This window comes from Asterias rubens, chromosome 3 (assembly GCF_902459465.1).
Source record: "Asterias rubens chromosome 3, eAstRub1.3, whole genome shotgun sequence".
Taxonomy (NCBI): Eukaryota; Metazoa; Echinodermata; class Asteroidea; order Forcipulatida; family Asteriidae; genus Asterias; species Asterias rubens.
Window position 1 is genome coordinate 11,953,316 of NC_047064.1, and position 25,453 is coordinate 11,978,768.

The 25,453-nt window shown below is 39.1% G+C and overlaps 1 protein-coding gene across 1 annotated transcript in view; it reads left to right on the forward strand.

The window, feature by feature from the left end:
* Positions 1-18,080, forward strand: part of LOC117288623 — a 102,173-nt gene extending 84,093 nt beyond the window's left edge. The window contains exons 10-12 of the mRNA XM_033769545.1: positions 4,489-4,593; positions 6,087-6,276; positions 16,636-18,080. Coding sequence (XP_033625436.1) covers positions 4,489-4,593; positions 6,087-6,276; positions 16,636-16,863 — 523 coding nt within the window. The 3' untranslated portion in view covers positions 16,864-18,080. The remainder of the gene's footprint in view (positions 1-4,488; positions 4,594-6,086; positions 6,277-16,635) is intronic.
* The last annotated feature ends 7,373 nt before the right edge of the window (positions 18,081-25,453 follow it).

The following is a 25,453-nucleotide window of genomic DNA, read 5'->3' on the forward strand; positions in this document are numbered from 1 at the left end:
CAAAGATTTTTTCAGTGACATACATGTATTATATGGAAAGGTTTGCGGCAACACCATGTAATGACTATCTCTAGGTGGTTCTGAAAAGAACCGTCATGGTTTCAACTCGACGTTTCGATCAGTAGGCTCTGATCGTATTCTGGAGAAAGCTTAAGTACTGTGGAGGCGGATTAGCTTGGTAATGCATGAAGGCGGGAAATAGAGGCGGGAAGTGGAGCTCAGTGATGCGTGGTAAAACTGGATCTGGAGCCTTTGGGGTTGTGTGTGGGGAGTGTGTGCTCACTGAACTGTGTCAGTAGGATCAAGCACACAGAATAACGAGGGTGTGGGGCCTAGACTGAGGGTATCAAAGACCCAAAGCAGTCTAAATAAATAATGGTGTGGGGGCCTAGGTGACTTGGGTTATAGATGACCCAAAGCAGTCAAAGTGGTGGGTGACTAGTTTGGGGGGGGGGGATAAGACGAAGTTGAGACAGTTGGTGCCTAGGGAGTGACCGTGGATATCCATTGGTCGGGAGGAGGGGGAGCCAGATGTCACTAATGTGGAAGCCGATGCCTTAGGATGAGGGTTTTGTCTCATGATCCGGTCCAAGTACATGAAACTAGGATTCTGTTCTGCATATTATTGTTTCTTCAGTCCGTGCCGGACTCTTTATTTCTGTTGCCCTCGCTGAGCTTGAAATCCTCCCTCATGTAGATGTCTCGATACAAGAGAGTGATCTTGTGGGCTTGCCTATCGGGTTAGATACAGATGCAAGTCAGCCACTCCAGATATTGCCACCTGTGCCTCTAAGAAGAATGTCGTCCGCTCCAGCCATAAACTTCCAAGACATCCCCAAGATTATTTCAGAGCGCCTTTTCTGTTTAAAGACCACCTACATATAGTAGCATATGCTTACTCTCACAGTGAGTGTCTGGTCATTTCTTGTACAGACTTTGCCAGGATGAACACAGGTTGGTCAAAGTAATGACTGGATTTGTCCTAGATTCAGAAATTTGACAGTTTGTCTCTCAACATCCATTGCATGCTTGATCATAGCAGGAGTGGGGACTTCTCATAGAATAGAGGAGAGTTCTTTGTTTGTGTGTGAATGCTTTATCCATCTAAGCACCTCTCGACTGGAAACACAACACGACACTCTGGACTTGTCTTTTGGCTGGTGCATTAGCAGAGCAGCTGTCGGGAAAGAGTGTGCTTTTCCTTTCCAGAAGGGTGATATTTACAGCGTACACTGTATGTTTTTTCTACTTGACTTTTAAAGGCAGTGGACACTATTGGCAACTACTCAAAATAATTATTAGCATAAAACCTTTCTTGGGGACGAGATAATGGAGAGGTTGATGGTATAAAACATTGTGAGAAACAGCTCCCTCTGAAGTGCCATAGTTTTCGAGAAAGAAGTAATTTTCCACGAATTTGATTTCGAGACCTCAGATTTAGAACTTGAGGTCTCGAAATCAACCATCTAAACAGGCACAACTTCGTGTGACATGGGTGTTTTTTCTTTCATTATTATCTCGCAAGTTCGATGACCGATTAAGCTCAAATTTTCACAGGTTTGTTATTTTATGCATATGTTGAGATACACCAACTGTGAAGGCTACTCTTTGACAATTACCAATAGTGTCCACTGCCTTTAACATACATGTACTTTGATAAATGAGAACTCATTGAAAGTGTCTTTTACACTTTTTTATAGTCTCTGTGGTGTGAAATAGTATACAAATAATGAATGTTTATGAGTGCAATATGGTGCGAATATACACAAAACTACTATAAAATGATTATAAAATGTGACCAACCGTCGTTTCACAACGTATAATGGTGTTTAGATAGTGTTGTTACTACTTTGAGATATCAAATTCATTGAAACTGTTACATAACCAACGGGGGAACAGTTTAAGTCAGAGAATAGACACTAAAGTGTAGATTCGTGACTGCATTGTACTTGCCTTCGGCTCATACATTCTATTCACAAATCTACACTTTCTTGTCCAAATTCTCCTTTACTGAATACAGTGGTCTATATGTATGGGCAATAATGTCTGTGATGACAATCCTAACATAAAGCACACATAACTAGACATGATTGCATTTGTACACATCACAAATGCCGAGCTGTTTCGTCAATTAATTGTTAAAAAATAACTCATCTCAATATAAATTTAAAAAATTGTATTCCAAGCAGTTATGACAACAAGTTCGCACTAATACTTCATGAGTTATATGACTTAAAAAGTTACACCTTTAATGCCACTTCACGTGACCCTCGATGACGTCATTGATCTAAAACTTCACACATGATGGCTGCCTGACAATCAACATATGTGTAATTTTTACGTGATTCTACAAAACTTCACCTACACATCTTCAAAAAGTCAATTTTGAAGATTTTCAACCTATCCCTAGAGGGCGCTGTTGTAATTTGTGACGTCATCAATATTTTTTTAACTGCCCACCCTTGCCAGACACTAACATCGTTGAAAGCAACTTCATACCTTTTGCCAATTTTGAATTGAAGGGGCACATAGGTCATGTGAGGTCACGCACACAAAACAAAATGAAGACCTAATTTATCCCTACCCAATTCCCCAAACAGAAATCTACGGTCTCTTGTGGTTGATTTGATATAGATTTTCAAAGATACGCTGAGCAATCAATGGATTTTTAAATTTTGAGTGTATCGGCGTGTATTCATAGCGAGTTGGACGTACATGTATGCATACAGTATTAGTAACTTACTAGAACGTTTCCATAAGGAATGCATATTGCTGGCGTTGACAACTTATGTCCTACGATAGTCTAACTACTGCATAGTGCGCGGCAGCATTGCCGATGTACATGTAGTAGCCTACAACGAGGGTGCCTCTCGATGATTGAAATAATAACTGCACTTGACATCGTAGTATCCTGCGAACCCAATTTGTATATAAATACCGATTCCCTTAAATGCTGCCATTACGCCATTATATGGTAGCTGTAAGTTAGAAACATGTTCAGTAAGTTCTGTGGTCATCTAGAACATGTCAAATATGTCTGACATACATGTGGGTTCAAAGCATTGAGGTTAAACATAAGTTTTGGGTGTACGCTAGACATTGGGCCGTATAAATAAAAACTAGCAATTACTTATTAAGTAAAAGATCAGGCATGAGCATTTGTTCAAATCTCTATAAATAATCTTTTACTTGACTAACTTTTTACTTGACTCGGGATAAGTAAAAGATCGTACTAGTAAGTAAAAGCAATTACTTGGATTTTTAAGTAAATGCTCGCGGGATTACCTTCACTTATAGACATATAAATAAAAACGACCTTTTCCTAACATCCTGTAGCAATATTACTTGTAGTTTTACAAGCTACTGCATGAGGATCTTGAGATTTTACTTGCACAACAGTGTTGCATATATGGCTCGGTATCGGGTCAGTATTAAAGGGTTATTTTTCCCTTGGCCTAATGATCCAACAATAAATGTTACTTATAAATTTGTTATGTACTTTAATTGCTCTAAAAGTACCAATCTCTGGAGCTCTGGCGTGGAGAGGCTGGCTGTTTCCTCATCATAGACACTGCCGCCATAAAAAACTTGTTAATTGCCTATGAGTCCATGCCCGCTATTGTTACTCCTGAATACCCCGCCAATGTGCTGTTCTCTGACCATTTACTAATCCGTTTAAGTAAATGGTGTTTAGTCCAGTAAAAAAAGGTTATGTATAAAGATTTGAGCAAGTGCTCATGCCTGATCTTTTATTATCAACCTTTTGCTAATGCTGGCCTTTATACGGCTCAGTAGCTTGTAAGACTACAAGTAAATGCTACAGGACAATAATAAAAGGTTGGTTTTATTTACATGTCAATAAGAAGATTCCCTCACGCAAGTGCTGTTACTTACAAGCTCGACTAGTTCCTAGCAAGTTAAAGCTACTTTTATTTATAACGATTTACGTAAAAGGCTAGTAAAAGCAAATGCTAGTTTTTGATTATACGGCCCATTATCTTGACGTATGTCGATTTATTATTAACTTACAAGTAATGTGTGCCAACATGTGTCAACGATCGTACTTACCTACAACTTATGTGGAACTTATGAGCCACACGCTGAGAAATTGTGTGCATGCACAAAATTTCTTGACAACTTCGCCTTACAACGCATATATCACTGTGTTTCAGCATGCTCTTAACTTATACAAAACTTACCCATAACTTATTCGAGGTACGCTACACATGTAGCATATTTGCCAAAATTGTCATAGGTCGGCATATGCTGGCTTAAACGTCAAGATGTGCAGGGCCTTAACAAGCATAATGTTGTGTAAAAGTTCTGTATGCACTATATGCTTGTTTTGTGGAAACCGTCTCAACTTTTTTGGGGCAAGGAGAGATTATGTCGAGTGCATGCACGCACATAATGTACCTCTTAATGTACAGGCCACAACAACAAAACAAGTTTTCTAACAAAATTTTATGTGTCTTTGTATGCTGAAAGGCATGGTACCAGCAAGCCAGTCACATCTAAACAACAAAAGCAATCAGTAGGAAATTCACGCCCCCTGAATCGTATCAGAGCTGGTCGAGGAAGAGCTCGCACAAGGTTAGTTTTGTTTTCACAGTTATAATGAAAGAATTAAATGACGAATACCCTTTTGTTTAAGAGATGTTAACTTTGCATCAGAATAAATAATATCATTTTGTTTTTACCATACACACTGTATACTCTGTACATGTACAGTGTATGTACTTTCCAGAGTTCTGTAAAAGAGTTAGGTGGTCTAGAAGACAATTTATAATAACAAGTCCAAAACCAGAATCATTTAAGTTGTCTTATTTACTTTAAGGAACAAGTTGCCTGGATCGGTCGAGTTGGTCTTTGAAAAGCGTTTGTAACCGTTTGTTATAAAATGCATATGGTTAGAAGGATGTTGTTTAAAGTAGAATACAATAATCCACACAAATTTGCCTCGAAATTGCGTGGTTTTCCTTTTACTTTGCGAACTAACACGGTCGGCCATCCATAAATAGCCGACTGTGTTAGTCAACGAGGTAAAAGGAAAACCAATCAAGTTCGAGTGATACTTGTGTGGATCATTATATTCTACTTTTAAAATATCTTTCTAGTCATCATGGTCATATGCATTTTATAACAAATGGTTACAAACGCTTTTCAAATACCAACTTGATCGATCCAAGGCAACGTGTTCCTTTAAACTGTACAAGTTTTATTAAGGGAATCAATGTGTGGAGAAGAGGTTTTAAACTAGTGGTTTAAACCCGCTGAGGCCTGGTTCTTGATAATTTTACCGAGGTGAACTTTAATACACTTTACATAATTCCCATTCATATATACCTTTACCTTCATAATGTTTTTTTTTAAAACAGTAAATTTGAGAATGAAATTCTGCTACAGTGTGCTAGCTTTGCCCCTCGCCGCTCGCCACTCACTCGTCCCGTACGCGATTTATTGGTTATTTTCTATCCATGTTGATGGACCAATTTAATAATAAATGAAACTAACATCTTGTTTCTGCTTCTCATAACAGCTAATCACGCGCGACCATTGATCTCCATTATACTGACTGGATAGGACATCGCCCTATGCTGCGTGCATAAACATGCGGCCGAACAATGGCGGCGCAATTCCTTCAAATAGGTTGTTGTGCACTTGGTTCAGTCTATGTAGTGTCAGTTGAAGGTGTTTTGAAAATTGAGATTGTTGTATAGGAATGAGGAGAAAATCAGTCATCATGGTCATAACTCCACTATCGTATACTGTACATGTATTTTTGCTGAAGTTTCCCATCAATCAAATTAACCATAGGCCTATATTTTATAAGAAAAATGGCCTGATTACCTGGTGATCTAAACTAGTTTGAGTTATGCTAACTGTTCCATTAGGTTTGTAAAATGTTAAGTTGAAATAAGGACTGATTCATTCTCTCCGCAGGTAAGTAACAAAATAAAGGCACAATTTAATCTACATTGTGACAGCATGCAGGTTGCCATAAATATGGCAGCATCCCATATTAGTGTGGCATCATGTGAGAACTATCTTACCATTTTCTGAAGTTTTCCATTTTATACTTCCAGTTCGTGGACAATAGAAGGATCTCTTCGTGATGGGAAAAAAACAGAAAAGTTCCATGAAGAAAATTTGAAGATGGAATTGCAGAAGGTTAAAAATGAAAAACAAAACACACTTGAACAATTAATTCGACTGGAGGAAAAACAAGAGAAACAGCAACAGTACCTTAAAGTTGAAGCGAATAAGGTTGCAGAGGTAAGATTACAGTCAGAGATGTGGACAGAGAGAAAAACAGAAACAATATGCGAACATTGCATTTTATTTGTGCATGTTCATGACACGCATTCAGACGGGATAAATCTTTAACTTGTTGTCGTGCGAATACCACTAATAATATCCCTTTTACCTCTTTGTACTTAATTCTTTTATTTCCCATTCCTTACTGTCAGAACAATGGGTAACCGATCCGCCTCCCGAATTCAAACTACAATAAATAATACGTGAAAGACAACTTCTTGCACTGGTATTACTTTATTATAAAACAAAACACCTCCAGCACCAATCAATCTATATGTACACTTGCACATTTATTAATTCTAACCCCCAATTCTCCCTCGAGGTCGAGTTAAACCAAATGAATATCCTTAGCCCATTTTAGGCTCTACAATTAACGGCAAAATAGTGAATTGGTTACACAGCAGTATTCTCAAACTTTAGAATGTTAAATAAATTACAAACTGAGGATGAATGTCCCCCGCCACCGTTCTTCAAAATATGTTGTTCGTCACTTCCCAAAACTAAAATACTTCTCGTCTGTCCCCACCTTGGGATGCACTCCACTTTACTCACGATTTATACTTCCCCGAGGGGAATTATATTAATATTGTTCACAGTTCACTTTTGTGCTGTACACTCCAAACTTGCCCATCCAGCGAATCCTACTTCCACGATGGTGGGCGTACGTTCCCCCTCGCCGTACAAATATGACTATATCGTCCTCTCACTTCCACTCCGTCCAGGGATGGTTTGTTGATGTGACACCACTGAAAATTACACTTGGGTGCGCCTTGTTGCGCCCGCCCTTCACACTCCCATAAAGGCCATCTGAAAATTCATATGAAACACACTTTGCCATAATTTCGGCCATCTGATAATAATACACCATCCTTCATAAATAACTTAAGTTTGAGTTTATACACCAATATATATACACATCCAAGATCGTCGATCTTAATACTTGATGGGTAACTTTCTCCGTTTCCCTAGACACCTCAGCTCAAATTAGCTCAACGTCATTTCAAACTTATCAATACCTTACTTAGGTTTTCACTTAAATCAAACACCACTGTAGTAGTTCTTCCATGAAAATAATAATAAAATGATTTAACTTACGGTTGATGATCGGGTCGTCAAACCTGTCTCCCTTGTTGCCAAAGTCAAAAATTTGGTGAATAAATCAAACCCTCCGCACTCAGCTGGCATAAATTTAATCTGGCTGCAAAATATTATATGGCTTGCAGAAAATGTTCCCTCAAATTTATTGGTTCTTAGGAACAGCTTGTACCTATACCATGTATACCTGTACAAATAATTTAGCAGCAGAGCAGCAGAACAAGTGGCATGTACTCTTCACCACTGGAGACTCAACTGAATTCTTCCCACTATCCTTTCTCATACTTCACACACACTTCATGTACAAACTATCAGCCGACACCCTGATCCTTTCTTATGATACACTTACCCCCAAGATTATGCAATCAAGCTGTAAGGTTAAACTTGAGGTTCACTGCTCCTCATGTTGGGGTATCCCCTCTGGGTCAAAAGTGCGCATAATGAATAATTAATATTGACCCCAAACAACCATGGCCAATTGGGTCCTGGCACCAAGCCCTTCATGAATATTTACACAAAGTTAAAATGAACTTGAATAAATTTAGGCAGTATCTCTGAGGGAAAGGAATGAATATTCATATAACATCCAAGCATTTGCATTTTTCTGTGACACTTACCATTTTTATCGTGACACAGCAAATACTCTGTGAAAGTGTTTATGGTAAATTTGTATAGCACCTCTTGTATTTGAAACAAGTACGGTGGATGAGAATGGTCATGTCGACAAGTAACGGAGAGACGACAAAGAAAAACTTAAATATTGTCATCAAAAGCTGAAAAACACTTGAAAAAACCTCATACCTGTCAATTTGATAGACAACTACATATGTGAATTCAGTGCCAAATCATACAAATAGCATGTCATCATTGAAAATAAAGAGGTTGTCCGCCACAATAATGATTCATTCATTCATTCATTGAGTCGGTGCGAAGCACCGATTGATGGCCCTGCCAAACACGCTGTACGCAACTCTTCCCATCGCTGGCCCGAGTCCCCGCACAAGGTGTCTTCATAAGTGGTTTGTGGTTTTCCACAGGAACAGTGACCCTGAGTAGGGGCCCATAGCACCAGCCTGTTAACTGCCAGCTCAGTATGTCTGATGAGGCAGTGACCTGCTGATCTCAGCCTTCCTGTTCTAATCTTGGTGCTAACTCTCAGTAGCCCACCGTAGAGATCCAGGTTTGTAACATGCCTCTCCCAATGAATCTGTTTTATACAACGAAGCATTCTTATAGCAGTTGTCCAGTCTCTTCTCTAAACGACTGGTTAGTGTCCATGACTCACGTCCGTACAGCAGTACTGATTCCACAGTGGCAGTGAAGAACTTCACCTCGAGGGACTGTGGGACATCTGACTTGACCATGTTCTTCATGGAGTTGAGTGCCTTCCAGGCAAGAGCAATACGACATTATCTTTTTCGGTGTCTTCAGCCCACGAGCCCAAGTATTTTAAATCTGTCACCCGGTTCAGCTCTGAACTGATGGTTGTCTTCAAGGGAGCGGCAGTGGTGCAGTTAAATATCATGTTCTTTGTCTTCCTGGTGTTGAGAAATAGCCATACTCTGGCACATTTGGTCTCTGTTCTTTGCAGAATCAGATGAGCTTGCTCAATCTCATCAGATGATTAATTATCTATAAAAACAGGTAAATGTAAGACTGACACAACGGTGACGCCATGTTTTCACTTGTATTGGGGTATGTACCTTGGGCCAGTAAGAAAAATAACAAACAGGTTTATTTTTTTAATCATGACGAGTTCAACAGACCTTTGAAGCAAAGAATACATATGATGAGTTTGCATGCGCACAAGAAAAAATACCACTGCTAAGCTGTGAAATACGCTTTACGAAAGCGCACAATTTCGCCGCTTTTCACAAGTTTGAGGTGTAGACCTTACGCAGAACAGGGCAAAATTTCATGGCTCTAATTACCACCAAACTCTGTGCTTACGATCACCATTCTCCGCTTACTGTGCAAGCGCGGAATATAATGTGCTACATGTAGCTTAGAAGCATACAAGCAAAAGAAATCCCTGCTAAGCTATGAAATACGTAAGAAGTAAGCGCATAATTCACTGCTTCTGTTAAGTGCTTAATCTTTGCTTCCAGAGTAGAGCCATGACTTTGTCATGTGAAGCAAGTTCCCTTCATATACATGTAGGCATTGGTGATTAGTGAAATTTACTAATAGGCCATTTGCGCCTCAAAACCAACTATGACACCTGTTGCAAATAATCTTTTATTCTCAAGATGCTTTGTGGAAATGTGTGCCGCATGCGGATATTATTATTTTGTTGTGAATAGTAGTAAGAGATACAACTGGTTCACCAAACAGGTAGACGCGACTATTTTTGTAGTCTTAGTGAGAGCACGATTAACTGAGTAGAGAAATCATTAGTCTGACACTAGTCGCACTAGAAACCCAGGCATACTTTTGCACAAGTAAACAGGCATGCAACTCTACCGCGTTTCCGCAGAATTTTTTTTTTTTTTTAAACAAGAAAAGAAAAAAAACGTTTGAAAAAAAGTATTAAAATAAAACCTTTTGTTTTTTCGGGGGTTTTTTTTCCAGATTTTTTTTTTTAGCCTAATATATGCCTGGCATTAACAGTGTACAACTACAATCATGTAAACAAAAGCCTACTGCATGCTAAAAATGCACCTAAGAGCAAAATAACTTGACCTCAACAATTTATCACACTCACGTTCGCAGGAAGTATGAACCGTGAGCTGAAGTATAAGTCAAAGTAAACTTTACGTACATTTAGGGCCCAGTCATGGTTCTGCTTTCTACCAAATTTTGCGCTTACAATCGCCTTTCTCCACAAATACCTGCGGTAGTTTAGCTATAGTATTGCACAGTAATGATAGAGATATGCACGCGCTCAGGAACACATTTCCTGCTAAGCTGTGAATACGCTTAACGTAAGTGCAAAATTCCCTGATTACGTAAGCGCTGCAATTCTTTCCTTAAGCCGTTGGCCCAGAACTAAATTACATAAAGCTTTTTGAGCACAAAAGCAGCTTAAAACAGCAAATTATGCTTTTAAGGTAACCATAGACAGTTCCATATGCCTCATGTACAAGTTGTGACTGCAGGTACTCTGCTCAATATCTGCAATTATTAAGCTGAATTGTTTGCCTATTAGCAGCTCTATGAAAATGAGCCACTCAACCACCAGAGAATGTCGTCATAATAAAATCTCTGCTTTTTTTGACAGAAAAGATTTTTTGTTTGACATGGTAATTTTCAGAAGTAAAACAAAATACTATAATAATAATTTGGGGGGGCTAATCGTCCTTACTCGCAGCTAGAGCTGATTTGCGAAGGACGCGGCTGCAACGTAATCGAGAAGCAGGAATGCAAGGGCGCATTCAGCTGCCAGCCACATCAACCCATTATGACCACGGAACACAGCCAAGATCGAAAGTGTTTGATTTTTTCCTGAGGGAGGAAAACCGGATAGTCTGGAAAACCCTCGTGGCACAGCAGAGAACCAACGCACAACTCAACTCACATATGGCCCCGACCGGGAATCGAACCGGGGTCACCTTGGTGAGAGGCGAGCGCTTTACGCACAAGCCAACCGTGCCACTGGAATTTGTTTAGGCCAAGGGTCCCAGTGCAAACAAGACGACTTTCTAAATCCAAGGCGGTCTGTTTTCTTCGTTCACGCTGTCGCCTGAAATGAACCAAGTCCACGACGGCGCCACACTGAGAGCTTCTCAAACCTACGGAAAAAGTTTAAGACTTGTGTTAGTTGGTGACCATAAGAAATGTACGTGTATTGAAAAAAATGCAGTAACACCGATCATAAATAGGATTATGACTTTATCAACTTAAGAATTATACAAGTCTAATACTTACCTGTAGAGCACAGTAATATTTTTGCATATTTCCCTATACCGGCAGGTAATACCGCTAAGAATTAAGAAGCGCACCCTATTGGCCGCCCCATAGCGCCCTGCGACGTACCGCGTGATCTTCCTTAGCGGCAGGTCGGTAGGCCGTGTATTTGATAGGCTAAAGAATTTATCCTAGAACGTCTCCCTAAAATTTCGTTGAGAGATTTATCAAAGATATTTTCAGTTCATGAAACTGCTTGTAGTTTTTGTGTTGTGTTGTTGTTGAGTGAGTAGAATTATGAAGCCTTTTGGGAGGACCCAGGCTGTCGTATCCGAGGGCAATTACACCCCCTTGGGACAGTCTGAATCCTCGGTAGGCTGTGTTGGAACGTTACGTTGCCAACCCAGTCTACCGCCCAGCACCCACAGCCACTCGCGGCTGTGGGTAGGGGCAGCCCCACTGGTGATGTCGCGGGGCCGAGTACCGTCCCTTGCTAAAATCAGCCTTATGTTTTGCAACCCCACTATCATTGGTCGACGCCCCTAAAGCTGAACCAAAGCCCAAGAAAGGTCAAACTGCAATGGTGAACTGGGCCTCATCTTTGCCACCGACCATACCCAAAGCACGGGGCAGCCCATTGTGCCTAGCCTTCGTGGCTCAGTGGGTTCTGGCCACTTGGGTCTCTACATTTCGAACAATATACTCTGAAAAGAGCCGGTTGGGTCTTGACATTTCGAACAGTATAGTCTGCTCGTCTACAGGAGAAGACGAGCAAAGTATTCTGTTCGAAACTTCGAGACCCAACCGGCTCTTTTCAGAGCCAACACTCACCCTAAGAGATTTACACATGGTTGTACCCGCAAGTTTACTATTTATTTATAGTTTCTTCTTTTGTCTCAACACCATGCAAAGCTTCAAACAATACTTACAGCTTTTAATGTACAATTTTCAATCCAGTTACAAAAAAGCATTTTAGTAACACAATTACAAACTGATAATTATGCATTTTCAAAACAAGTTATACATTTAACCAAACATCTTTTTACAAAGTACACAAAATAATTAGATAACTTAAAGGCACTGGACACCATTGGTAATCATGGAAGAAAATACCCTTATCACATGAATTTGTGTGCTTTCAAATGCTTAAATTCGGGATCTAAAAATCTAATTTTGATGTCTCGAAATCAAATTCGTGGAAAATTACTTCTTTCTCGAAAACTACGTTACTTCAGAGGGAGCCGTCTCTCACAATGTTTTATACTATCAACAGCTCTCCATTGCTTGTTTACAAGTAAGTTTTATGCTAACAATTATTTTGAGTAATTACCAATAGTGTCCACTGCACTCAATCACATGTAGGAATCTAATAAACAACTGGTAACAAGCTAAATTAACAACATGATCGAAAAATTAAGCATGGAGGAAAGATTCAAAGTTATTGTGGATCATAACATTAACAGTAATGTGAACTGCCCGGTTGTCTGTTGATGAAGATGCTCCCGAGTTCATAGATACAGTACTTGGATGTGGGGCGAGTCGTAAGCAGTATAGAGAGCTTTGCTGATTGCCTCTCGTTGTCCATCAGTTATTATTTTGTAGGATCTTAATTACGGCCGATGAATGGTGGCCAGTGGTTTCACATATGAATGAGCTGCTCATCAAAGGTTTGCTGGTACAGCCTTGAAGCAGCTGTTGCTCTTAGCGAATGGTTGGAGTAGAAACCTGTAAAACCTGCTTGATCACACATTCGTTTAACAGTGTTGGTAGTTGGTGAACACCCTGGTGGTTGACAGCTGTACCAAACTTCACCATTTGGTTTGGCAAGGGGTCGAAGGTAGAATGCCGGGGAGCACTTTGGAGTGGTGGGCCTACGACGAATGTATTTGTCATCCAACTTGACAATGCATCTTTCCGGATCTGCAGTATTCTCATAGGCATCTACTGTTTTAGGTGTTATTCTCCTGTGTTTTAATCCCCCCTGGCAGGCTTTGGAAACATCTTCGGTGTATCTCAGTAAGCGTTTACCATCTTTGCTTGTATGAATGGCGAGTTGTGAGTTTATAAAGCGGAGCTGCCTGTGCTCTTCTCCAGCAAGTAGAGCAAAATTTATACCAATAAGGTACAAAATTGTATCAACTAAAGAATTGTTAGACAGAATGTTCTTGTCCCACATGAGTTTCTCCTCGTCAATGCTGATGATTTCAGCCTGCTTTCTCTTAACTCAAAAACCTCCTGCTGCCCAGCTCTTTCATTCTAGTGTCCAGTGTGTTTTTCAGTGAAACACATTCATCGTCTTGGAGTAAGTGATACTCTATCCCGTGAATCGACAAATATAGTTGGATGCTCAACACTAACTCGAACAAAGTCTCACTCAGGTACTCCTGTCCATTTACTTTTCGTACCTCTAGAACAAAACGGGCGAGGGTGTAGCAAAGCTCATCTGTTGTCATTTCAAGCAGCTCTCGCCTGATGGCACTCCGGTTTTATGAAACATCCTGAATAGCTTGCTCGTTCCGACTGGTTTTCCATTCGTTGAAAGTACGTACTGCCCATGCACATTTCTTTTGAGTTGCTTTTAATGTGACCCGACAAGATTGGTTCTTTATACAAGTATTTTATTCACAAGCACAAAAGATTTTTTTAAAAAGGGTTGATGCGTAAGTATTTAAAAGAACAGAAAAGAAAAAGATTATAAGCAAACATAAGATTATACAATAGAAATGTAGAAAATACAAACATTAAATCAAAATAACCAAAGTAAACCTGAAACATTAAATTCTATGGCAAAGAGCAAATGTCTCAAGCTTAAGAAGATAACTTTTACAATAGAGAAACACATTTATTATTATACCCTTTAGCCAAAGATAAAATAGTTCCTCAGTCCACCTTATTAAGGTCTAAAACGACAAATAACTATACACTCCATCTTCAATGAAATGTAAAGTAAATTATAATAAACCAAACTATTTCTTAAGGAAACTTGTAAAAGAACTCTTTCCTTCCTCTATATAGCAAGGTAAATTAATCCAAGGAAACATTATCCTCAACTGTTTCAAATATAAACAGAGTAAAGACAATCCAAAAAGGACAAGTTTGGGCAAAACACTGGCTTAATTAGTGCTTCCAAACTAAAACAAAAGTAACAACAAATGCAAAGAACTACAATTGTATAGACAAAGGAAACTTATTCAAACCCACTTAAAATACAAGGAATCTCCTCAGAAACGGCAATAATAATAAACACAAATATGGATTGTAGTCTAGCAGTAATAAGAAACAAAGGAAGATTTGGTACTTATGCCTGGTCACATTAAGTATCTAGTAAGTTAAAAAAAAAAGGAGGAAAAAATACCTTAGCGCCACAAGAGTACGTTTGTTTTCACTGTTCACCAGCAAAATCTGTTAGCTTTTGTTAATCTCACTAAAATATATATGCATAACTATCATCCTGATATATACATACCCTTTTTTCGTTTTCTCACTAACTTCTTTGTCGGTCAAGGGGGATTTAAACCTGTTGACAACCCCAGCAGTCTCACTAGAAAACGCAACATCATTCACCGTAGATAATATATCAAAGTCGTCCCCAGTTCTAACAGAAACTTCGCAGCTTGTGAGGCATTTTCACCAGAGGGTCTAAATGTGCTTTGCGTCAAGGCAACATCATCAGAACTTTCGCTGTCCGACATGACTACTGTATTCCGCAAGCAAGCCAACGCACAACTGACACGATCACACTACTCTCTGTATGAATGCTTGTCTTATGAATCAACACTTATTGAATATCAAACTTATTGAAACAACAGTCAATGGACTTAACAATAGGAGAGTACTTTAGACCAGTCAGAAGCAACCACAAGCCTAAACATACAGCACGCATTGGTACTTTTATTAGATCCACACCAGTATCGATAATTGATTTTATTGATTCCATTGTTACATAATCAAAGGCTTTTAGGAAATAGTTTAAGTCAGAGAATAGACTCTAAAGTGTAGATTCGTGTACACAATGTACATGTACTCGCCTTCGGCTCGTACATTCTACACTACACTTTCTCGTCCATTCTCCTCACAGAATGGACGTTGCGTCCTCAGGCTGTGCAATCGTTGTTCCGGTTGATCAACCGCCTATTATGTTGATTTGTCATGTTCGCTTTGTCATGTTCGCTTCAAGCAACAACCACCAGCTCCTGACGTACTGCACAAGGGGTCCCGACCCCGGTGCATGGCGGAGGGACGCTCTGACTTTTCAGTGGGACGGGCTCCTAGCTATGCTTCTCCCCGATCTCGCTCCTCGCCCGGGTCATCACCAAACTGGAGCAGGAGAATCTTCCTTATAGCCCCTTTTTGGCCTCGCCAGCCATGGTTCACCCATCTGACCAGGCTGCTGGTTCACCGCCCGGTGGTTCTCCCCCAAAGGGCGGACATCCTGTTCCAACCCGGCTTGGGTCTCCAGCACCCAGCCCCCAACATCTCCACCTGACGTGCTGGGTGCTGTCGCGCATTCACTCTGCGCAGCAGGCCTTTCACAGCTAGCTGCGAAAATTGCAGCATGTAGCCGGCGGGCATCCACCAGAAAAGTGTATGACAGCTTGCTACAACATTTTTACCTTTTTAATACATGTGTAGATATGGCGGTCTAAAGATTAGCTAAATAAATATTCATGCCATCATAACTAAGTAAATTAATTGATTAATTAATTAATTAATTTAAGCTTAATAAATTTAACCGTAACTTCAAGACTTAGCCAAGTATGACTTTTGGCTTTGATAAAACCTGTGGTTGTGGTTAAACCTGTGGTTAAACCTATGGGCTTTTGATGGATATAAAGAATAAGTATAATAAACAACGAAGACAAATCTTGACGAAAACAATAGCTGTTAAAACTTCAACAAAAACAATAGCTGTTCCAGCTAAGCTGCTCTAGCTGGAACAACTAACAAAGTTGGCACTAAACAAGAAGAATCTATTACAGTGTCATATTCCCTGTGCAACAAATGTTTTGTACACCCCAGGGTGTGGTTTTGCCTGGGTGTCATTTGCCCCATCTGGTGTACAAAAACATGTTGTGCACTGGCAACAATTGTTTAATGTTAACTCTAGTAGACTTGTGAACAAGTCTTTAAATGTCTGTTGCGATGGTAGCGTTCCGACTCTCCCTGGTGTTCCTGCGGTATTCTACTACAGCTGTCACTACTACGGTCTGAGTAGAAGTCGGCAACCAGCAGTTCGGGCGAGAGCAGTGATCTCGCCATCTCGCCACAACTCAACTATCTCACCACGTGGGATCGACCACTAACGACTTGTCCACAAGTCTACTCTAGTATATGAATGTTGCTGATTTTGTTTCCACATTTTGTTTATTTATTAAGGAAAGAGAAACTAAGATGAAAGAAGAGATAGACAAGTTGAGAGAAGAATTGCATTGTCAAAGTAAAAAAATGGCAGAAAACAACAACCTCGTACTCCATCTTCAAGAACAGCTCGTAAAGTTACAGTCTGAACAACTACGACAAACTGCAAGAGAAAAAAGAGCTGCAAGCGCTGACCACAAAAATAACTCATCTGTCAGTCAAAGTAGAGTGTGTGTTGTCAGTTGAAGGTTATTTTCTTGAAAACTGCAAGAATTGGTTACCCCAGTTTTGTTTTGTATTTAATTTAATTTATTTATGTGTTTATTTATTTTTCATTTTTGTTCATTCAAGTGAGGTTAAACTACGTTTATTTCAGAAAGGTACATGTTCAAAAACATGTGCAAATGCTAAACACATGCAAACAAGATAAATGAGAAGGAAATTAATTTTAAAATGCAGGGCAGTTTAAAACATTGAGTTAGGAACATAAATAAAATTCAAAGTCATTCATAATAAAAACAGGAAGACTAATTAATGAACATCAGAAGGTATAAGCTTGTCATTTTTAAAGTACCACAGTACAATGTTTTAGTATCCTGGTGAAAATCTTCTTCACATACAGTGTCTGCTGTTTTCCATTATAATGAATTCTTTCAGTTATCTTTTTAAAGAATATCAGCGTGATCATCACTACCGTTTGCCGGTACTTCACAATTATGTTCCAAATACCTTGATGCAATTTACCAATTAAAAGTAAAACTACATTGTCTGTAATATGAATACCAAGAGTTATAGCAAAATCAACGAGATCTTTTTCCTTACGACTATTTTCCCAATGATTAACATCAGATTTAGTTTTATGAAAAGAACTAATCCAATATTGTAAAAGTGAAGGAGACATATACTTTTATTGTTTATAAAACACATGTAACCATCATTAACATTATTGTCCAAAAGTCTTCTACTTCTGCCCTTCTGTTCATTTTCAATGGTAGCATTATTCAAAAATAATTAGGTGGACCTGGGCAGTTCCATGGTAATGGAAGTACGTTTTGACTCATTAAAGAACATTTAAATCATGGATATAGTTTAACTAGTTATCAAGAAAATGTCACAATTTGTTTTATTATTTACTGCCTTCAAAATGACCTCTTCTTTTTGGCTGAAATACTTTTAGTTTATAAAATATGAATGTTAATAAGGTTGGTACGACAAAACGGACATGGTTCTTCCATCTATCATGTGTTTAACATCGGGTTGGATATGACCTGGATAAAATAAAAAGAAATTATATACATTCTGCATAATTCTTTAATACAGTTTTAGGTAAGTATTTATCCAATTGTTTTTTTCATAACTGGATTGATGATTTATTGATATTTACGGATACCCAAATAAATCAAAATCAATATTCTGAGTAAAGATCTTGAAAATATAGACCTTTAGCTCGATTTGACACCTAATTTGTTTTTGTGACATGCATTTAAATTTGTTGATGTCATGTCCACTTTGGTGTAGGGTCCTCTCTGTTGTCAGTGTTGATAGAAACATTTCTTCAGACTATAGCTATTTCTACCTTGCATTTGGAGGCAAAATTGTACCAACTTTTGTCTGGGTTTGGTTATTAGTCATCAACCAATCATTTTCAAGAATATATTTTAAACGATTTTTCCCATGGGGTTAAGAAGTTCGCTGTTTACGTGTAATTCTGTATTCCTATCTTTATAGTAATAGTGCTCATGTTGACACAGGAGAACATGCCCTTTTTCTCATTTTCGAGACCACTCTGCACCTCTTTTCGCGTGTCTATGCACACTTACCCTAACTGACATCAATAAACTTCAAACTCGGATGCGGATCCGGGGGGGGGGGGGTTGGGGGTGCACACGGGCCCCCCCCCCCCTTTTTGTCGGGCCAACAAACAAAAAAAAAGAGGGAGAAAAAAAATAAAATAGAGAAAAAAAGGCGGGGATGAGGGGGGACGACACAAAATAAACTATTGACTGGGTATTTTCTATCAAAAAAACTATTAATAACCCGTCGTATGCCTACCTTGTTCCACGTTTCATTGTGGACCACTATTGTTTCGCTCATAGACATTGTCTCATGAGGAATTTAACATGAATCTGGGCGTGTGGAAAGCGTGTTTTCCCAAAATGAACATCGGCACTGAAATACTTGTGCCCAATTTCAGCTGTTTACCCGTGAATTCATCGTGATCACCATTCCACTTCCATCGATCAGCCCTGATTTCGAGGATCCCCCTGCGTGCGAATAAAATCACATGCCTGATCCCTCTTGAAAATGCTTGCCCTAGCATACATTTCCGGGTGTAACGTCGTAAAAATTGTTTTTTGTTGTTTAGTAATTCATATTAATGACCCTGTTAACAAATTTTAGGTCTGAAAATGCAAGTATTTTGATATCGATTAATTAGAAATGTGCAAAAAAATGATCGCCACCGACCTACAGGGTCAGCAGATTGGGGGAAAACTAGCCCCCATAAATCGGTCCAATCCACTCCGTATCTTTGGCCCAAGAACCTTTGATATAAAATTCTTCTGCTTTTTGAAAGAAAAGAAAAAATGATCTGCAACGATCTGCATCATGAAACACCATATGTAATGCTTCTGAAGTTGTACGAGATTTGTTAACAAAATTTGAGTGTGAACTTTCTAAGATCTTGCTCGTTTTCGGCGGAGCGCGCATACGGATGTTCTTATAGTTAGTCGGGTTCCTTCAATTGTAGCAATTAATTGTACCATCATAATTGATAAGTTGTAACGGGTACCCGGGGAAAAAAACGAAATAACTTTTTAAAAATGTGCTGGGGCCAAGGATATGGAGTGGATTGGACCAACTTATGGGGCTTAGGAAAATCATGACCTTCACTGTACGTTCTAACAGGTTTACTCCCCACTAAATTTGTATTTACCCTCCTTACTCAGCATTCATCCACAATCAAGACAGCTTAAATCTGCTTTATTCAAACACACACAAGAGTGTTCACTCATTCAGGCTTATTTGACTGTAAACTAACGGTAAGCAGAGCCATGACATTTTGCCCTGCACATGTCTGGCGGCAATTTTTTCCTAATTTTTTTAAGGATTCCTTTGTTTAAAAAAACGATTTAGAAGAAACAACTTTCCTATTGAAAGCACTAATGACAGTGGCAATTTCGTAATACAGAATTAAAAAATGCTGCCTGGGGTCTTTCATTCTGAAAAAATCAGGCCGTCCAAACTGAATTTATTATTATTGGTCCATTGCAATTATCTAAACTAACAATATCAGATTTAAGAGTAGGTGATTGTGTCATCAGTACATGTATGCAACTTAGGCTGCTGGTTTGACTCAAAATTCACAACAAACAAGCAAATTACTAAGACTTGTTCCACTGCATTTTATCATATTCATAATATCAGAAGAAGAATGTCTAGAGAAGAGTTAATTGTTTTGGTTAATGCTTTTATAACCGTCCGTCTTGATTACTGCAATAGTTTAATTTATGGTCTACCGCACTCACAATTATCTAGACTGCAAAAAGCTCAAAATGACGCTGCTATAGGCTTGTATGTGGTACGCCTAGATGGAGCCACTTACTCCATCAATTGCATTGGCTGCCGATTCACTATTGTTTTCAGTTCAAATATGTGTTATTGACATTAAAAGCCATTCATGACCTGGCTCCAAAGTACATCATTGATATGTTGCATGTTAAAGGCAGTGGACACTATTGGTAATTGTCAAAGACTAGCCTTCACAGTTGGTGTATCTCAACATATGCATAAAATAACAAACCTGTGAAAATTTGAGCTCAATTGGTCATCAAAGTTGCGAGATAATAATGAAAGAAAAATAACCCTTGTCACACAAAGTTGTGTGCGTTTAGATTGTTGATTTCGAGACCTCAAGTTCTAAATCTGAGGTCTCGAAATCAAGTTCGTGGAAAATTACTTCTTTCTCGCAAACTATGGCACTTCAGAGGGAGCCGTTTCTCACAATGTTTTATACAATCAACCTCTCCCCATTACTCATCACCAAGAAAGGTTTTATGCCAATAATTATTTTGAGTAGTTACCAATAGTGTCCACTGCCTTTAAGGACCATTCTAACTATTTTCTGCGTTCAAATAACAAGTTACTCCTAAATACTAATTTACCCAAAAGGTTAACTGCAAAAATCCACTGGGTATTGGTCATAATATTCAAGCTGCACTGACACTTTGGAATGGATTACCCTCACACATTCAATAAATACAGTCTCTTTCGGTGCATTTGGGCGACACGTTATTGTTCTAGTGATCAAGGGGGCGTGTTTGTCGAGGAGATTGCTTAGAACTGACTCATACTGTTCAACTAACTGGTTGAGATCTGTTGATGGAGCTGTGCATAAATTAGAATCAAGAATGTCCCGTCGAAATGTATCGATGTCAATTTGACCAAGAGATGGCGTAGTTCCATCAGCAAAAGTAAAAAAGTCCACTGTTATAACCAGTCGTTGAGACGATTCTTTACCGAACTGAACGTAGCTTTATTAAACAAGACTGAACTCAACAACAGCCATTTTGTAAACAACAATAATACTAAACAGTAACAACCAAGAGGGCGCTATATCGAAAATCTACTTTGCAAGTTACTACATCCACTCAAGAGCCTTTAAACTTGTCGTACTGGTTCACTATCAGATGATCAAACAATATTATGCTTATTTATGATGAATGCAGAAAAGACACCATAATAAACGAGAGCAGTGTGAAAGGGCAACACGGAGGCGCACACTACTCTACCAAACACCCCTATTTATTTAGCTCAAGGATATTTTTCTCAAGTGTGGGCATTTTTCTATATTATTTACACGTGGTTGGCTCGAGAATTGTTTATTGAAGTGTTGGCCTGTTCTATATTGCATATTATTTTCATGTGGTTGGCTCTAGAACTGTTTTCTCCAGGGAGAGAACAGAGAATGGGTGTAATATGTTCAGTGACTGCTCTATATTCCGACATCCCTATGTTCCGACACCCCTATGTTCCGACACCCCTATGTTCTGACAACTCAACCTATATTCCGACACCCCTATAAACCGACACCCCTATGTTTCTAAACCCATATATTCCGACAACCCAAACACCCCATGTTCCGACAACCTAGCAAATTTTCAAGAAAGTAGTGCGACTTGAAAACCTGACTGCAATTTAATCTATAAATGAACCGGTAACCTATTTTTATGTAGTCTCTCAGAGGAGTTTAATTTAAGTGTTACTCTTCTATTACATGTAGCAAGAAGAGCTGGGTAATTGGGAGGGGTGTGAGGACTTATTTATTTATTATTATTAGGCCTTATTGTGCAAATATTAATATTATTATCATTTTTTTGGGGGGTGCTAATTAAAGAAATTACACATCGGCGCAATAAATGCAATGGAGAGTTGGAATTTTTTGAAATTGAAGGCTCATGAAATCAACACGGACACGCAGCTTATTACAAAGAACATTAAGTAAAGTGCACTAGTGTTTCACTGCCAGCTTACTCAGGGAGCCATAACGCAACAAAATGAAATACATAACTTAAAAAGCAACAAGTTAATGTGCGATTCGATTATCTTAATTTGACTCGATCGCTTTTTAAAAAATAGTAAAAATTCAAGTTATGAATGGTCAAACTCATTCTCGGCCTAAATTCGCCGGGAAACATGTAATACAAGTTGTGTAGGGGTGTCGGAATATTGGGGTGTCGGAACATATGGGTGTTGAATATAGGTTCAGTTGTCGGAACATAGGGGTGTCGGAATATAGGGGTGTCGGAACATAGGGGTGTCTGAATATAGGCCGAGTTGTCGGAACATAGGGGTGTCGGAATATAGGGTGTCAGAAAGGTGTGTAACCATGTTCACAATGCTTTACTCTCATGACCTTGCGTGCAGCAGTGTTTTGTACACGTTAAAGTGGGGTGATGTGGTTAGCTGGCAAGGCATACAATTAAACTATTGCAATAGTCAAGATGGGATGTGCTGAAAGCATGGACTAGGGGCTCTGTTGATTTGACGTCATACATGTACATGTAGTTGCAGAGTTTCCCAATGTTATAAATACCAAAAGATGCTGCAAGGCAAACATTCTTTATGTGTTTATCTAACTGAAGATAGCTGTCAAGAATGACCCCGAGGTCACGAGCCGACTTGTGCCCAGATTTTGCCATTAGACACTCACAAGCTGTCATTTTGCCTCTCGAACCTCCTCCGTATACCAAGGTGCAAGTGGTCTGATCATTACGTCCATGGCTGTTTCAGGTGCGTACTTATCGACAAGCTCACGTAGAACATGGTTTTACTGTTCGGCTCACAAGAAGCGCTCATGGTCGACGACTGAGTGAGTACAGAGCTGACAATATCTGAATGATGAAATTTGTCAAAGTTGATTGCTCGTAACTTACGGCAGCAGATACATCTCTTCGACAATCCCGGGCGAGTAAAGTCAAGGGTAAAGGATTGCATGGTGGTCAGATGGTAATCCAGTTACTACAGAATTCCCCAGAAAAGTCATTAACAATGTTGCTCAACTTGGGTGTGATGAGCAGATCAAGTATGTGTGGTGAGTTGAGCAATTTTTGTGCTGCTTTAAGTTGGCCATGTCTAACAAATCATTGAAGGATTTTGCCTCCTTGTTAGTTTCAACGTCTTCATGAATGTAAGTCTCCTACCATGATGAGATGAATCCCTATATCTGGCAGTGATTCAAGTAACTTTGAGCAACCACGTAGAAACATTTGAGGCATATTGTTTTTCTTAGGTGACGGCGGAGGACGGTTATGGCAAACAATCTGATAGTATGCACTGTCAGATCCATCAATTCAACTGTTTTTGTTTTGAGTCGAGGGAAGGTGGTCCCGGTATATGGCTGCACATATGCCACCACCAGCAGATTTTGTAATTCGGTAGCGTTGTCACAATATCAGCCAAAACAATGTCATCACAGGGATCCCCCTTTGAGCCAAGACTCAGTTATGATCAAAAACCCAAGTTTGCTATAAATTATAAGATCACATATCTGGGTTGTTTTTGTAGTCATAGATCGAGAATTCCAATGCCCGATTTGCAATCAAGTGTTATGTTTTCTTACTGCAGTGAGGTGGATTAAAGGCAGTGGACACTATTGGTAAATACTCAGTGTAAGAAACGGCTCCCTCTGAAATGGCGTAGTTTTCGAGAATGAAGTCATTTTATTTCAAGACCTCAGATTTAGAATTTGAGGTCTCAAAATCAAACATCTGAAAGCACACAACTTTGTGTAAGGATGTTTTTTTGCTTTTATAGTTACATGTATCTCGCAACTTTGACAACCAATTGAGCTCAAATTTTCACAGGTTTGTTATTTTATGCATATGTTAAGATACAGCAAGTGAGAAGACTCTGGTCTTTGACAGTTACCAATAGTGTCCAGCGTCTTTAAGGACAAAAAAACACGAAGATCGTGATACAGCAGACAAAAGCACCCAATTTGTTTTAAAAACTCCTATGGGTTTGTAGATTGATAAAATCCCATGCTCCAAAAAAATTGCAATGACCTTGACCTATAATTATGAGGTAATATATTAAAAATGGCCACCACTTACTTAAAATGGCATAAATTTAGTTATGTAATGCAGAGGCAAGTGATTTTTGTGGCGAATTATATGATCAGAGGTCAGGGAATCGAATGGCAACGTTCGTGTTGCGCTTAAACACACAGTTTTATCATGTTTGTATTAAATTGGTCTATTTAAAATATGATGGTTAAAAATAAATCATCCTCACCGAGGACGATAAGTGCTTTGTATTAATAAATAATAATAATATGAACACTTATAGTGCGCCGGTATCCACCACAAGTGATGCTCATGGCGCAAGGAAGAAACACAAAATTAATGAAAAGCAGCTGTGAAAAAGTGGGTTTTGAGGGCCTCTTTGAACTTATGAATAGAGGACATGTTACGGATATTAAGAGGCAGATTATTCCAAAGTAAAGGACCAGCATGAGAAAAAGCCCTGTCACCCCAATTGTTGTGGGTTTGGGGAACAACCAGTAACGAAGAAGTGGATGATCTAAGACATCTGGAAGGATTGTAACGGGTAATTAATTGACAATTATACTGAGGAGCAGAACCATGTAAAGAATGAAAAACAAGCAGAAGTAATTTGTATTGAATGCGATATTGAACAGGGAGCCAGTGAAGAGCATTTAAAACCGGAGTGATATGGGTTCTCCTGGAGGACAAAGTGACCAGCCGAGCTGCAGTGTTTTGCAGTCGTTGCAAACGAGAGATTTGATTCTGTTGTAGAAGACAGAAGAGAGAATTACAATAATCAAACCGGGAAGAAATCAGAGCATGAACAATCTTTTCTGTTGTAGAACGAGTTAAGTATTTGCGGATAAAGCCCAGATTTCTTAATTGATACCAAACTGAATTACATATGTTAGAAACCTGGTTAGACATAGACATAGCAGAGTCAAATGTAACACCTAGATTTTTACAGACTACAGAAGGCTTAATTTTACAATTACCAATGTTGATATGAGAGACTTTGACCTTAGCCAGATGAGCTACAGAACCAAGTAAAATCATTTCAGATTTGTCATTGTTTAACTTGAGTGAATGGGATCCCATCCATTGTATAACATCAACTAAGCATGATTCTAGTTTTTGGATGGCACTAGAAGCATTCTGTTGATTAGGAACAAAAGAAACATAGATTTGAACATCATCAGCATAGCAATGGTATCTAATGTGATGGCGACTTAAAACATCCCTGAGTTCACTCAAATATATAGAAAATAACATTGGCCCACCAACTGAAC